Genomic DNA, 15343 nt, shown 5'->3' with positions numbered 1-15343 from the left:
CTGCCTGCTTCCTTCTCCGAGAGGAGGAGATCTTTCCAAAAATAGCCCATTCCTGTGGTCTGCAGTTCAGCACAGCTACCCGTGCTGCCACTGCAACCTCCAACTCTGTGACGGCTTGACTTGTGTTTTCTTGCTCCTCCCTATACACAACCTTTTATGTGGATTCATGCTTATTATCTGAAATGCAAGAGCTCCGCCTGCTAGTGGCTGGGGACGCCTTTGAACAATGCTGTAGTCATAAAACATTTGTCCTTTTAAGCTATTCCTGTGCCTACATTTAATGTTTTGAACTCTAAATACTTAAAAGCTATATATACATACATATATATGGCTGGATTTGGTTTGACCGAAACACGAGCAAAGCAGCTGCAGTTGTCAGACTTTATTATTATTTGACAAAGTTTGTACATGATGAAGACAGAATAAAAGCCATTTTGTAAAAAACAAACAAACAAAAAAAAAACCAAATGAAAAAATGTCTTCCCGTTGTTGGTTTTCCATTGACCGCTCTTTGCTTTTGCCTTGGCTGGGCGTCTATTCCTGGAGAGACGGCGGCGCGCGTTTTCAGAGCTGGGACTGTCATTATGTGATAATAACGTGCTCCATCTCCACCCTGCTGGCGTCCTCGCTGCTGCTGATGAACTTGCTCGGTTTGTGGCACCAAAACGGGGCCAAAACAAAAACGAGATGAGACGCAGTGCGTTTCGTCTGACAACTGACACTCAACTGAAGAATACCCAGGGATCCAGATTACTATAATTACAGCAGTGTTGACCCGAGGTATTCACTGAATCTGAATGCATATTTTTCACCGTCAAATCCAGAGATTTATTTGAGTTTTCCAAATAGCAGTAAAGATTGAACCACACTCACGCACGTTACAAACAACCAGCACACAGGTTTGTCAGCGTCAGACTAAATAACCGGCTCTAAAGGTATCTGAGCACAGAGCACGGTGAGAGGGGAACACAGACGTTTTGATGCGTTTCAGAATGAATGCCTGAAATTACTTTACAAATGACTGTTTATTAAAAGACCTTTAATTTCCTTTCTTATAAATTAATGTGCAAACGTCTTGAGCCACCACTCTTTTGTTTTTCTTCAAAATATTTTGCTTCCAAGCAGCCAGACTGTCTGGTCATTTTTCAAAGTGATAAAAAGGCACCTAACTCAGCAGATGAACCTGCATTGTTTAAATGTAACACTTGGCAAAGAAATTGTATCTTAGTAGCAGAATGTTACAATAACTCATAATTTGTTCCAGTTTCTTTAGTTGAATCCACAAAAAAAATCCAAAGAAAGTAACATTTTTGCCATAACAAAGTGAATCCCAAAGAGCCACGAGCCAGAAACTGGGCATGGTGAGCAGAAACAGGACAAATGGGGGACTAAAGAAGAAGTCATGTCCATCTACTGACCATCAGACGTGGTCTCAGTGGGAGGATGGACCATTCTTAAGAAAGGGAAACGGGAAGAAAAGGCAGTGGTATGTCAAAGTATGTCAACTCTATGGAATCAGAAAACAGAACGAAAGAAAGTCGACATCCAAAGAAGAGCTTTGAGAAGTCTGGAGAAATATTCCAGAAGAAAGAAAGTTTGCCTGAGAGTTCGGACTGTGTTGAAGAATAAGTCAAATCAACCATGTACAGTGGTACAGTACAGAGTGAAATGAGACAACACCAAATAGAATTGTACAAACTGTTTTCTGTCTTCTGTATTTCCATGCATGTTTGCAGATGTTTCACCTATTTCCCATTTTCCGAGCAAAATACAAAGAAATTAGCTCAAGACTTTTGCACAGGACTGTATATAACATCAAATTTGGGGATTTCCTCAACATGTTTCCAAACAACTTTGAATAAACTTCATCTGTTACAAACTTCCTGCAAGCTGCTTTGAGAGTCAGCTGAAGTTCTGGATTTTTTTGGCAAGCAAAGTAATTCAAGTTTGAGCTTCTTTTTTCACACTCATAGTAAAATAAATTGGAGATTAATCGACGATCTGCTTGCTGCGCTGCTTCTCGTCTGTTCTGCTTTCATTTCATTTGAGATAAATTATTTTAAATCTGCACATAAAGATGTTAGATTAGCTTCCCATTCATCATCTCCATCCTCCTCCTGATGGAACCAAGAGGAAACAAACCATCACTCTAGGTCAGCAAATGAACAGAATATTAACCATTTAAACACTTTTAGACATTTAAATCTGTTTACAGAGATGGATCAGGAGATTAATGAAACACAGGTTAGACCGTGCAGGACCTCTCGCTCTCTGCTATCAAACTGAAACCACAGACTGCTGCTTTCAGCCGTTGAGCAGCTCCAATAATAAGTCAGGCGCTCCTGCAGTGTTTGATGTTATTGTGCTCTCATGCTGGTGCGAACCTTTGGCATGGCTGTGCTCTGTTTTCATGGTGCAACACTCACATGAATGGAGACAATAAGTTCAACTTCATCTGTGATCGTAAAGTAATAAAAAAAAGAGTCAACACGGACATATTTTAAATATGATCAAGCACACACACAATCATATGTGTTAGTGCAGCAGATATAAATCAGCCCTGGTAACATGACAGCGTTATTCGAGTGTGATAAATTTGATTTAATAAATGTATTTGTTATGACAACATGCTCCTGAATGCAGCTCAACCAGTAGAGCCAGGCTGTTCCTGCTGCTGCTCTGATTACCTGACATGTAAGTGAAAGTCAAAGCTCTGTTAATGCACTCTAATAATCTCCAAAGTAAGAGTAGCCACAACCCCACTGGTGTTTTTCACGATTTCTGAAGTACAGTGTAGTTGGCCAGTAATGAAACAGAAATGTGTTGTGTGGTTTTGCTCTAAAAAATAGATAAAATAATAAATAAATTAAATAAAATGGAAATGTTTTATTGACTAATGACATAAATTATGTCCCTCAAACGGTTTACTTTTTGTTTCCTCTGCACAGAAACTTAAGTTGCACCTCAAACTGTGGGGTGGGCCCCAGTGATGGGACATGGAGCCACTGTGGGTGGGATGTAACTGATAAAATCCTGCATCAAATGTGGGGCATTTCAGAAAACGTGTGAGGCTCAGTGAGTTAACCTCAGTCTGAATGTGTCACGGTGACAGTATCTGTGGATACTCTTTAGCATCGCAGAGGTTTTTACAAATGCATACATACACATATACATGAGAAACCACAGTCATAAATCACCCTTGGAGACGTTCAAGTCTGTCAGTAGCAATGTGCCTCCACTGGAGGCGCCAAACAGCTACCTAAAGACTCAATAACTGTGATCAGTCTATTTAATAATATATAGACATCTAGACACGAAAATTCAGTATTTCTAAAAGTCAAAGTCCAAAAATGTTCCCCCAGTATTGTATTAGTACTTTTAGGGATTATTGTTTGTCTGTTATTTTGGTTTTTGATTATGATTCTCTGAGGATTTGAGCTGGTTTAAAGTGCGCAGCTCGAATATGTAGCAGTAGCGCCCTCAGCAGCTCGCGCTCTGACACGACAAGAGCCCGTTTGACGTAACCAGAACCTCCAAAGATGGCGGCGTTGGTAGGTGAGTGATGTTTTGACTGAAACTACACGCTTTTCTGTAGTCGTTGGTGTCTTTTTATACTCATGCTGCTCTGAGTATTTTAAAAATGAGCCCAGGGGAGTGAACTGCACAGCGACTTGGCTGCGTTTGACGGCCGGTTTGTAACTTTTAAGGAAAGCGCCGCTGACCTTGCTCTGTCTGTGTTAGCATAACGGCTAGCCATGTTAGCGTGCAGCAGTCACATTAAACAGGTATTAAAACAGGCTTTGACAAATGTCGTGTTTAAACCACCCAGACTGCTGTTATTTTAGTTTACTAACGACTGCTTCCATACTGGATTAAAGCTGGTGCCTCCCAGTGCAAGACGACAGGTTCGAAGTGCTGATCATGGAACCAAACTTGGTGTAAAAACTTTACAATTTTAGGATTGTCACCCGAGTTTGCGATCACCACAGCTTGAGAAGCACAAGTTAAAGACTTTTTGAAAAGAGGCAGAAATTTACTACTTTTCGGCTTTGATTTGATATGTTACAGACAGCAAGAAAACTAATACATTTCTATTCCTACTTCTATTCCTGTTACACTTTGTTTCTGGTGGATTGTCAACAGCTGGGTGCTGACATTACTTTAAGTGAACAGATGTTGCAGTGTAGTTTGGCATGCAGAGAAAGTGTTTTTCGTGCGCAGACATGGTGCTGCTCCTATAGCTTGCAAAAATCCTTCTTTGCATAGTTTGAGCAAAGGCCCCATTTATACACCTCTAGCTCTTGCACTCTCTCTAGTTGTTAAAGTTTCTTCACCTTGTGTAATAATGCGTTCTGTATTTATTTTGCAGCACCTCGCCTGGCCATATTTGGCTCTTTTTCAACAAGGTAAGAACCTTCTAATCTGGTTCCTTGTATTGAAACCGATGCTAATCTGGCCTTGTCCTGCTTACAGCTGTTACAGCATCACACTTCATAAGAGGTTCTCTTTATACTTGTGTACAAATGCATTCTGTATGCGGTCATCTTAAAAACAAATAACAAAAGGTAGTCACACATATAGAGTAGACCAGGGCTGTGCAGAGAGGTTTAAAGGGGCGGGTGCTCAAAGTTAAAAAGGGGCACATTGAACCAGGCTGAATAACAACACACATTCATCAAGAATCTAATATGGGAGGGCAGGGCTGTGTTGATCTGAGACTGTAGACATTAAAAAGTCCATAGGAGAGATGGTAGCTGATTAAACAAGTGTCATGAGATAATAACAAAATGCAAAGATTGGTGACAGCACTTGGAACCATAAGGCAACAAAAAAACTGTGAGAAATAATTTAGGCTCTGCCTGTGAATCACTCTTTGCTTCTCTTCTTCCTTCCATCCCATCATTTCATCTATCACTCTCCACTTGCTGTCTATCTGAGAACAAGGCACAACTTGCTATTGCAATAAACTATAATCTAATTATCCACACCTAACAACTCTTGCACTTAATCTATAATAAAATGATGACAGAAAAATGTTATAGCCCTGCCTTTAGTAGCCTCACACAGCTCCTGCTGTTTCCTCCTCATGTCCTTACCAGGCATGTCTGGACAATGTTATATCATGAGTAATAATTTAAAATAATCCATATACATAAAACACACACATGCACGCACACACAGTGACATTTTAGACCTTCTTCAGAATACTGTATATACTATGGGCATCACGGTGCTGATCCAGAATCCTTACATTATTATTTATTACTAGAGCTACAATAATAAAGCAATGAGGAGGGGGAAGTAATAAATATGAAGTAATGTATTTATGACGATTCCATTTGTTTCACTATCCACTCTGTGCAGGGGCAAAGCTTATTACTTTTTTAAACTGTAGAGATACAATAATTTTACTGCTGTAAAATCCAAATTTTGTCTTATTTAAAATATAAATCTAATATAATCTGCTTCTTAATGTATGTTTTTTAAAATACAGCGTGTGTTTTTTAATATATTATAATTATAATAATGCATAATTATGTGGACATGCATATTAGATCGTTTTTTAGTGAAATATAATCCCTCCAGAAAGGCAGGAAAAGCCCGGAAACTTACTTTAAAACTAAATATGTTCCCTAAAACGGTGACAGAGCTACAGACCCATGACAGCCTTACACAGGTAGCCAGCAGCTATGACCAGCACTACATGTGCAGTTAATAAAAGGACAGGTAATGTTTGTCGCGCTGTTGCACACACAGCACGCTCGTTTGTTTCAGTTCGTCAGTTGCAACAAGACAGCTTACCAACGTGTACGTAATAAGCTGATACTCCTGTGTGCTACACACTACAGTGTACGCTGTACACCTACTTACTGGTTTTGTTGCATCAGTCTGTGTCTCTGAGTAAACTTGTGTTTCTCCTACAGCTCCGGACAACAAAAAATGCGCGTGCTCTTTATGAGCTCGTTCCCGGCTCATAACCAGCGCGTTCTGCCGTCAAGGGCGATCATTGGTTAAATGTGATCATGTGACTGATGCAAGCCAGATCCTTTTACGTATTTAGCAAAACTGTGATTAATAGTTAAATATTATTGTTGAGGGGCACAGACAGGAGTCCGCACGCACACACACATTAAAAATAAATAAATAAAATTTTAGTTGCCTCAACAAAAGGGCACTTTGGGCACCCATCAGGAAAGGGGCGGGTGCTCAAGCCCCTCTAGCCCCCCCCCTCTGCGCGTGCCTGGAGTAGACCCGATTTTACTTCTCAACGTTCTGAATTTGTTATTGGAGAAAATAACAAGATGAAGCAACCTCCAGAAAAAAACAAAGACTGAAACATTTGCTGTTAGGTTTTATTCCTCCACACTGGCAAGCAGCAGCAGCCAGCCTGCGAGTTAATCCTTTAAAGCACCACCAGGTTTTGAAGGCTCAGGCAAAATTGCCATCGCATCGCCCTCAAAGAAATCCCCCCCATCTGTCCGTCACCCGGTACCATCAAATGATGATAGCATTTCAAATGTTGTCTTTTTGTGAAGCTGAGAGCTTTTGTGGTGCATTATTTTATTGTTAGGAGTGGCTTTAACATTTAACATCCCGCTATGTCTAACTGTTACTTCTGTCCCCGCAGGCCCATTTCAGTTTTTGCTCTTCAGCACAAGAGCCTGCACAGCACTGCTAAAAATGATAACAACAGCACAAGGTGAGTTTATGAGAGAGATTCTGTGGTAACAGATACATTCAAACTAATGCGCATGGTAAAACTCTACTCTCTCTCATTCCCTCCTCCTGCTGCTGCAGCGTGGTGCCGGCTAGAGAGAAAAGCACGGCGGTGGCTGCAGCCAAACCGACGTCTGCAGCCAGCAGCAAGGGCGAGTATGTGATCACCAAGCTGGACGACCTGGTTAACTGGGCTCGCAGGGTGAGTAGATGAGAAACCGTGAGCTGTGTTAACATGCTCATGAGTATGTGCGCTGTGTTTTCATTACATGCCAAATGGAGAACAAAGCAGTCTGATATAAAGTACACATCTAGAAATAAAACCAAGTTCTCTGTCAGCATGTGATGTGACCCCACCATCAGCTGAAGAACGTTGTAAATGTGACACTGTAACTGGGGTATTATGGATCTTAACCCCCTGGGGTCGACTACTTCTGATTTTCTGTTTATATTTCACCTTTAAAAACTATTGAGCTTGTCTTGTTTGATATCATTCGTCTCAGTACAACCTCGGTTTTCTCTGTTCAGTTATTTTCTTATTTTCAGTGACCTTATTGTTTTGCCACACAAAATCAAACAAATGACTAGAATACTACACACTAACCATTCACTCCAAACACACTCAAAACTCACTATCAATATTGCTCTTGCTTTCTGCCGTCACTCCCCAAACTTTCCCCTCTTTCTAAGCAACCGAATGCCACGTGTTGTCATATAATTTAGTTTGGTTGATGTGGTGCATTTTCCCACCAATAGGAAAGGGGGTGTCCTTTTTTTTTTTTTTTCTTTTGTCTTTGTTCGAGGGCTGTCCTTTTTTCTTGATGCAACATCTGTTACAACAGTATTCAGGAGAAAGTATGGTGCAAGTTGTTTATCATAACTCTGTTGTTTTTTTTCTGGCTTATCAACAGAGTTTAAAAACTAGTATACAGTTTGAAGTCCAGGCTTTCAAAACGAGTTGAAACAGAGACTCAGCGAGGCTGCATCTTGCTGCTATTTCATCTTAAATCAGTTACGTGATTTAGACACTACAGCGTGACTATGGGGGTTAAAGGGCCAAAAGTAACTTGCAGACTTGTTGCTGTCACGTTAACATAATGCACATACAGAGCTAAGTACAGATTGAGACAGTAAACGTCCTCAAAAACTTGATAACCCTGTGAACGTTGCGGCCTATTGCCCAGAAACTGCACAAACGATAACTGCTGTTTCCTCCTCAGAGCTCTCTGTGGCCCATGACCTTTGGCCTGGCTTGCTGTGCGGTGGAAATGATGCACATGGCGGCTCCCCGTTACGACATGGACCGTTTTGGAGTCGTATTCAGAGCCAGTCCCCGGCAGGCAGATGTCATGATCGTGGCAGGAACGTTGACCAATAAGATGGCTCCAGCCCTGCGCAAGGTGAGAAAAGGGCCTCCACTAATCATCATCATCACTTTCACCTAACTGCAGTTTAACTGTTTAGCTGAAGTGTGAGGTTTGACTTGGGTTTGGGAATTGAAGGAGAAACAAAAAATGTGTTTTCACTCACAGCTTGTAGACATAGTCAGTGCTGTCTGTCTGCAGGATAGCTGAGCAAACGCTGGCTGGATTATGAGCAGCCTGCCGGTGGATTGAGTGACTGGCATGAAGCCGCCTCCAGCTGAATCTACAGATTAGACTTAGTTAGACATTATATAAGAGTGTCTGAACCGCTTCTTCTTCCCAACAGGTGTATGACCAGATGCCTGAGCCCAGATATGTCATTTCCATGGGAAGGTAAGTCCTGAAGAGATCTCCTCTAATCTTTTTATTCCAACCACTGATCAAGTCGTTCCTTTTTTTTTTTTTTTTTTTTGGTGGGGGGTGGGGGGGCAGTTAAAGAAATATTAGGCTTCTGTGATAAAGAGACAGGATCAAAGTGCTGAAGCTGCTCGTTCCAACCTATGAAATTTTGAGTTGCAATTTATTCACTTTTGATTTAACGATAAACGATGTTTAGAAGCTGGTGTGTGCACCCATCTTTTCAGTCTTACAAAGACAAATAATCTGGCACGTTTGTAATTTTTACTCTTGCACACTCTTAAATTGTGATGTCGTAGAGTCAGACCCTCACTGCAACACTAGCAGGCTGAGGTGGGTGGGGGGAAAAAAGATTTGAGGATCCCGACATCTTCGGATCATCACAATGAGCTTTTTAATGATCAGCTCTGCTAGGAATGAGAGAAGAAGCATAAAAGCAGCTGTCTTAGCAGAGGTTTTATTTTAATTGCAAAGAAAGAGGCAAAAAAGTTGCAGCAAAATCAGAGTAAAGGAAGTCAAAAGACTAATAAAGCACTAAAGAACTGAAGAAGTGATTGAAAAGAAATAAAATTAACCACCTAACAACACTTTGTCAACCAGGTAAAACTAAGCCTGTCCCAGGTAGTGAAATGAGTACTTCGTGTAAGTACAAACACTAATTACAACAACAGGATTATCGCTATAATCAAAGGAGAGAGATGATTTATGTAAATAAAGCAAACATGAGTGTGGTGGAAAAGCTGGAGTGGGCTTGTCTCCACTCAGTGTTCAGACAGCAGCTGGGAAGCAGACTGAGCTGCATTCTGAGGCTCAGCCAATCACACAATCAGAGATTGCAGAGGAAAAGGTCGAGCACAATCAAAGCAACGCTGGGTTTTAGGACACAACACATCTGTGTCATTAGGAACCCATAATTTGGCTGAACGTGAAACTCGGCAGTGTCTTTATTACTGCTGTGACGTTGACGTGAAATGTTGCTGATGTGGTGTAACGTTTAAAGAGAGCTGATTGGATTTTTTTCTTTTCTTTTCCAGCTGTGCTAACGGAGGAGGCTACTACCACTATTCTTACGCTGTCGTCAGAGGCTGTGACCGAATCGTACCGGTGGACATTTATGTTCCAGGTAGAGTTTATTACAGAGAAAGGATAAAATTTGCACATTTTCTTATTAATGAAAGTGGAAAATGTAGTCTAGACACCCAGTTAGTGGAGAGATATTTGTGGATTGCCATTTCTGTAGTCTGGTTATTAAGAATTACCAAATTAAGGGTTTCTGCTACCATATTGCAAGCCTCTTCAATCTGTGACCTTTTCCATCTTCATATATTTTCTGCTGGAGTGGAGCTGAACTGGCAATCAGTTAGATTTGAGCCAATAAACCAAGTCAACCTTTATGAAAACGCCTGTAGGCCTCCAGTGGCTGACCTCACTCGTGCTTCTGCTGCTGAATGATAGATTAAGATTTTGCAAAGAGATGTTGTTCTCACATTTGTTGGTGTGTTCAGTCTGTGGTCTTGTGTTCCCCATCCACACTAGTCCAGATCAACATCTTTTTCATAGTAATAATTTATAAACACGGCAGCCTGGAGTCTGCTGGCTGGGGAAGGGGAGAGAAGCACTCGTACTTGATCTGTAGCTGCAGTATGAAAACTAGTAATTGTGTCATCAGCAGTAATCAAATATAGATGTTTGATTGTTTTAAATAGGAGATGACTGCGCAGTGCTAATGTCATTGTGCAGTAATGTGGCCTCGTGTTTCTGTTGAAATATGCATTATCAGTACCTTTGCCTTGCAGGTTGCCCGCCCACTGCAGAGGCTCTTCTCTACGGGACTTTACAGCTGCAGAAGAAAATCAAGCGTGAGAAGAAATTAAAGATCTGGTACAGGAAGTGAACAATCTGTATATGTGTGTGCGTCTGTTTGTAAACACTGTATTCTGGTTGCATTTGGAGCGCTGCTCCTCCTCAATGTAGAGCTGCAGGAACGAACTTCATTAAAGTCTTTGTTGTAATTTACAGACGGCACACGCTGTGTATTTAAATTACAGCTTTAAATTGAATTCATGTCTTCAAGTAGCCATCAGAAAAACTGTATATCTCATCAGTCATTCATGAAAATAGAATATGAGTGGCATATTTCAGAATCTTAAGTGTTATTTTCAATAAACTGAGCTTACGTGAAGTCCCATGCCAGCTGTTGTCATTTCTGATGCTGTGAACGCCAGAGCCGAGTCTCGGCCACCAGGGGGCTCCTGTGATCGCCAGCCCTGACCTTCACTGGTGTTTGTGGATGTTCTGCAGTGGTTGGAATCAAAATGCACTTTTATTGTGTGCTGATTGTTTCGCTCTGAGTTTGGTCTTTTAAAACACACACAAAGGAGTAAAAAGGTTAGTGTATGTTTGCATGTACTGCTAAAATGGAATAGGCTGACATTAACGCTAGAGCACTAATTTGCAGTTTTGTAACACTATCACTAATATCAGGTATATTTGAACCCTTATAACCCTTTTAACCCTTATGTGCATTAAATATTTTAATGTATATATTAAAATACATGTCTAGCTGAATTACTCTTATTTTATTTTGCCTCTACAACATCTCATAAACTGAAGAAAGGTAACCTATAAAATGGCTCTAAAGCTAAAACAAAGAGAATTACGTGGGTGAAAATCGCCTATCATAGGTGTCCTAAATTTTTTCCTAAAAATTCAAACATGAATTCACTTTATGGTTATCTACCGTGCAGCCACGACAGCCAAGTGTGAGTCACAATATAACCTGAAATGCATGTTTTTAAACTCTGGGAGGAAACCCAACAACCTGGTTGTTGAGACCGCTCTACCACTGTGCAATCAAAACACAAGTATGCAGACATTCTTTACTGTGACTTCAGGATCTTTGTTTTATGTTCTTCTGTTAATCTGATTGTTTCAATTCCACAAAAGTAAAATAAAACAGGTTACATGTTTATGAGCAGTGTTTTTTTTTTTTTTTTTTGTGTGTGTATCTATATAACGTATACCAAAATAATGAAGCTCAATAAAAGGCAGCAGGATGCTCAACCATTTAAAAACATTTCTGCAGGTTGTGTTGTTTAGTCTCACTGAGCTGAAACACGTTGTAGTCCACGGGTTCATCTGATATTTAGTTATTAAGTCATCAACAGTTACAGCAGCACAAAACAAAACTAAAATTTCAGGAAGCTCTGAAATAAATATCCTCAACAGTTGAATTGCTATACTAGCCTTGATATATTACAGGGGGTGATCATGTGTAAAGCTCTTGAGCAGGTTACTTATTTTGCTGCCAGGGAGCCAGACTTTTTGTCATTTTTAAAGTGGTCTTGAGCAATAGCTCTCCAAAGGTTTCCAAAGGTCTTTTAAAGATTTTCTTTGGACTTTGGCTTTTTTATTCATCTCCAGTTCAGTCCTTGTAGACAACTCTTTTGAGGAATGTTTTTTGTTATCGATTAAGCCTCTTAACACTGACCTATGAATCATTCAAACATAAAAAAGGCACCTAACTCGAGGGATGAACCCACATTGTGTCTAAACAAAACAGCAAAGAAATGATTTTAAATTAAATTGTGTTTTTGTAAGGTGACCTTGAGGGTCTGAAAGGCGCCTATAAATAAAATGTATTATTATTATTATTAAATCTTGAAACACCTATCCTACAGATTTTGCAAAAATGCATAGACTCCATTAGATGTTGGATGGCTGGAAACTTTCATCAACTAAATGAGGAGAAGACTGAAGTTCTTGTTTGTGCTCCTAAAAATGTTGTTATGGAAAACTTGGGTCCACTTGCTACATTTGCAAAACCGTCTATCAGGAGCCTTGGTGTTAGTATTGACTCAGCTCTGACTTTGGATGCCCATGTAAAATCTCTGGTTCGCTCCTGTTTTTATCACTTGAGAAACATTGCTAAGCTGAGTCCCATTGTGTCGCGCTCCGAATTAGAAATTGTCATTCATGCATTTGCTTCATCTCGTCTGGACTATTGTAATTCTTTGTTTACTTGTTTATGTAAAGCCTCTTTGGAGAGTCTGCAAGTTGTTCAGAACGCTGCTGCAAAGCTTCTGACCAAGTCCTCCAAGTTTTCCCATGTCACACCCCTGCTGATTCAGCTGCACTGGCTCCCCGTTAAATTCAGAATCCAGTTTAAGGTTTTGACCTTGACTTTCAGGGCTCTGCATGGACAAGCACCAACATATATAAGTGAACTTTTACATCCATACATTCCCAGCAGGTCCCTGAGGTCATGTGACCAGGGCTTGCTTGCTGTCCAACACACGAGGCTGAAAACAAAAGGCGACAAAGCTTTTGTAACTGTGGCCCCCAGATTGTGGAACTCTCTCCCCTTGAGCCTGAGATCTGTGGACTCAGTGGTCGCTTTTAAAAAAACAGCTAAAAACTCATCTTTTTAAACTTGCTTTTGGTTGATTTTGATTTTTAGGTTTTAGCTTCTGTGAAGCACTTTGTGATTTTTATCTTGAAAGGTGCTATATAAATAAAGTTTTACTTACTTACTTGAATATTTTGAGGAAACTGGACGAGTGGAAAATGAAAGAAGTGACGGGCCGAAAAAACTGCATCTGAAAGTCATCTTCTTAAGAAATGGGGTAAAAAATCCAGAAAAGACCTGACACAAGAGCTGAGGGATGCATCTGGACCTTCAGTTGATCCAGCTACTGTTCGATCAAGTCTCTTCAGAAATGGTCTCAGTGGGAGGGTGGCTGTCAGGAAGCTGTTTTTAAGGAAGGGAAAAGGGAGAAAAGGCTGAGTTACACAAGAGTGAAGATCAGTGTCAACACGGCTGATGGAGTGATTAATGTACATTTCAAATATCTGGTTCAATTCCTTCTCACTGCGAGAGGTTAGTTTGGACAGGGTTTTAACCATTTTTATTTTGAATGCAATACCATCTGAAAAGTATCTGATTAGCTACAGCTTCAGTTTTCAACATGCCAAAGATCCCAAACACACTGCCAATGCAATAAAAGCATGCCTGGATAGAAAAATGCACGAAGAACCCAATCAGTCATGGATTGGCTTAAACCTAACCCTGGCCTGGACCTCATCATTACTGAAGCATTGTTGGATCATCTTGACAGAGAACAGAACTACGAGCCGCTAACATCCAGAGAAGAGCTTTGAATGTCCTTTGGACTATGGCACATATTTCCCATTTTCCAAACAAAATATAAAGAAAGAAGAGGTGGCTCGAGACTTTTGCACAGCATTGTACCACAAATGCATGCATGTAACTAGCATTTGTTTGCTCCCCTTTAACTACTGGCAACTATAATAAGCAGATTTACTTTAGTGCATGTGCACTGATTCATTTCTTATATATCACTTAAGTTTCAGTCCTCATGTGTAGTTTGTGCCCTCTTGGGTGTAAGGTCTGGTTTTTTTGCTTCTTCATTTTGCACACGAGCACACTTGCAAAAATACAAGTCCTGATTCAGATCTGCCAGCTGCTGTAGTTTCCCACCTGACTGCCGCTTGGTGTTGCATCATCACATCCGTCTAATGATTAATGAGTCTGCACCAGGTGGTAACTTATTTCCACATGTTCAGATAACGTGCACAGTTATCTGAGACCATAAATGAAAACATAGTGTGCAGTGTACTCTGTGGTAACCTCGATGAACTTTTTGACAGCTGATACCTTGTTTTAAACAATTGTCTTTCATTATGTAGACGGATGTTAACACGTGCAGTTACTAGAAATATGTCACTTTTAAGCAGGTGATTTTTATGGGATTGTCGTTGTTTCAGTCTTTTTGCCTTTTCTTGTGAACATGCATGATATTCAACAACGGGTCGTTTTATTGCTTACATGTTGTTAGTGTCTGGTTGGACTCCTTTTTTGCTTGCAGAACTGCTTTTATTCTTCGTGGCATAGATTAAACAAGGTCCTGGAAACATCCCTCAGAGATTCTGGTCCATAATGACAAACCAGCATCGCACGGGTGCTGCAGGTGAATCTCCTGTTCTACCACATCCCAAAGGTGCTCTGTTTATTGAGATCTGGTGACTGTGGAAGCCACTTGATTACAGTGAACTTATGTTCAAGAAAGCAGTTTGAGATGATCTGAGTTTGTGACACGGTGTGTTATCTTACTGCAAGCAGCCATCAGACGATTAGTACACTGTGCTAACTGACACAGTCAGCAACAATACTCAGGCAGGCTGTGTTTAAACAATGCTAAGTTGGTACTATGGTGCCCAAAGCGTGCCAAGAACATATCCCCCTCACACCAAAACACCACCAGCAGGCTGAACTGTGGATACGAGGCAAGATGGATTCATGGTTTCATGGACCGTTTACGCCAGGGTCTCACCCTACCATCCAAAAGTCTCAGAGGTGGTCTTGCATATCTTAGTTTGTAATTCATGGTTACTTGATTTACTGTTGTCTTCCTATCAGCTCAAAGCAGTCTGACCTTTCTCCTTTGAGCGCTCACTTCAACAAGGCAACCATAGAGATGGCTGCGTGGGGAAAATCTCAGCAGTTCCTGAAACACTCTGAAACGTTCAGTCACCTTTCTCCCTCATTCTGATGCTCAGTTTGAACTTCAGCATGTTGTCTTGACCATGTCTATATGTCTAAGTGCACCAGAGCAGCTGCCATGTCAGTAGTGATTAGATATCAGCATTTAACGAGCAAGTGACCAGGTGTTCCTAACAAAGTGGCCAATGAGTGCATACATACAGTATAACTTCTGAAATACTACTTTTGCACCGATTTGGCATTATAAAGACAGATTTCACATAAATATAAGTTTACAGACTTTTCATGGTGGACACTTTTGTGAAACTCATTACAAAGCATG

The 15343-nt window shown here is 40.7% G+C and overlaps 1 protein-coding gene across 2 annotated transcripts; it reads left to right on the top strand.

Annotated features, from left to right (window-relative positions):
- The first annotated feature begins 3509 nt into the window (after positions 1 to 3509).
- On the top strand, positions 3510 to 11456 carry ndufs7 (NADH:ubiquinone oxidoreductase core subunit S7). 2 transcript variants are annotated; one of them, XM_085372153.1, is made up of 9 exons: positions 3510 to 3555; positions 4370 to 4406; positions 6629 to 6700; positions 6799 to 6919; positions 7938 to 8117; positions 8428 to 8474; positions 9533 to 9621; positions 10295 to 10396; positions 10572 to 11456. In XM_085372153.1, the coding sequence occupies exons 1-8, from the start codon at positions 3540 to 3542 to the stop codon at positions 10390 to 10392; spliced, it is 660 nt and encodes a 219-aa protein (XP_085228279.1). In that variant the 5' UTR covers positions 3510 to 3539; the 3' UTR covers positions 10393 to 10396; positions 10572 to 11456. The 2 variants fall into 2 exon arrangements, with proteins under 2 accessions (XP_085228279.1, XP_085228278.1); XM_085372152.1 differs by having other exon boundaries at positions 10295 to 11456.
- The last annotated feature ends 3887 nt before the right edge of the window (positions 11457 to 15343 follow it).

Source organism: Diplotaxodon limnothrissa, linkage group LG15 (assembly GCF_057381915.1).
Source record: "Diplotaxodon limnothrissa isolate DT_005_m linkage group LG15, D_limnothrissa_male_GT1.1, whole genome shotgun sequence".
In the NCBI taxonomy this organism is placed as follows: domain Eukaryota; kingdom Metazoa; phylum Chordata; class Actinopteri; order Cichliformes; family Cichlidae; genus Diplotaxodon; species Diplotaxodon limnothrissa.
Note: the sequence above shows the minus strand (reverse complement) of the source record. Positions and strands in the feature narration are given on the sequence as shown.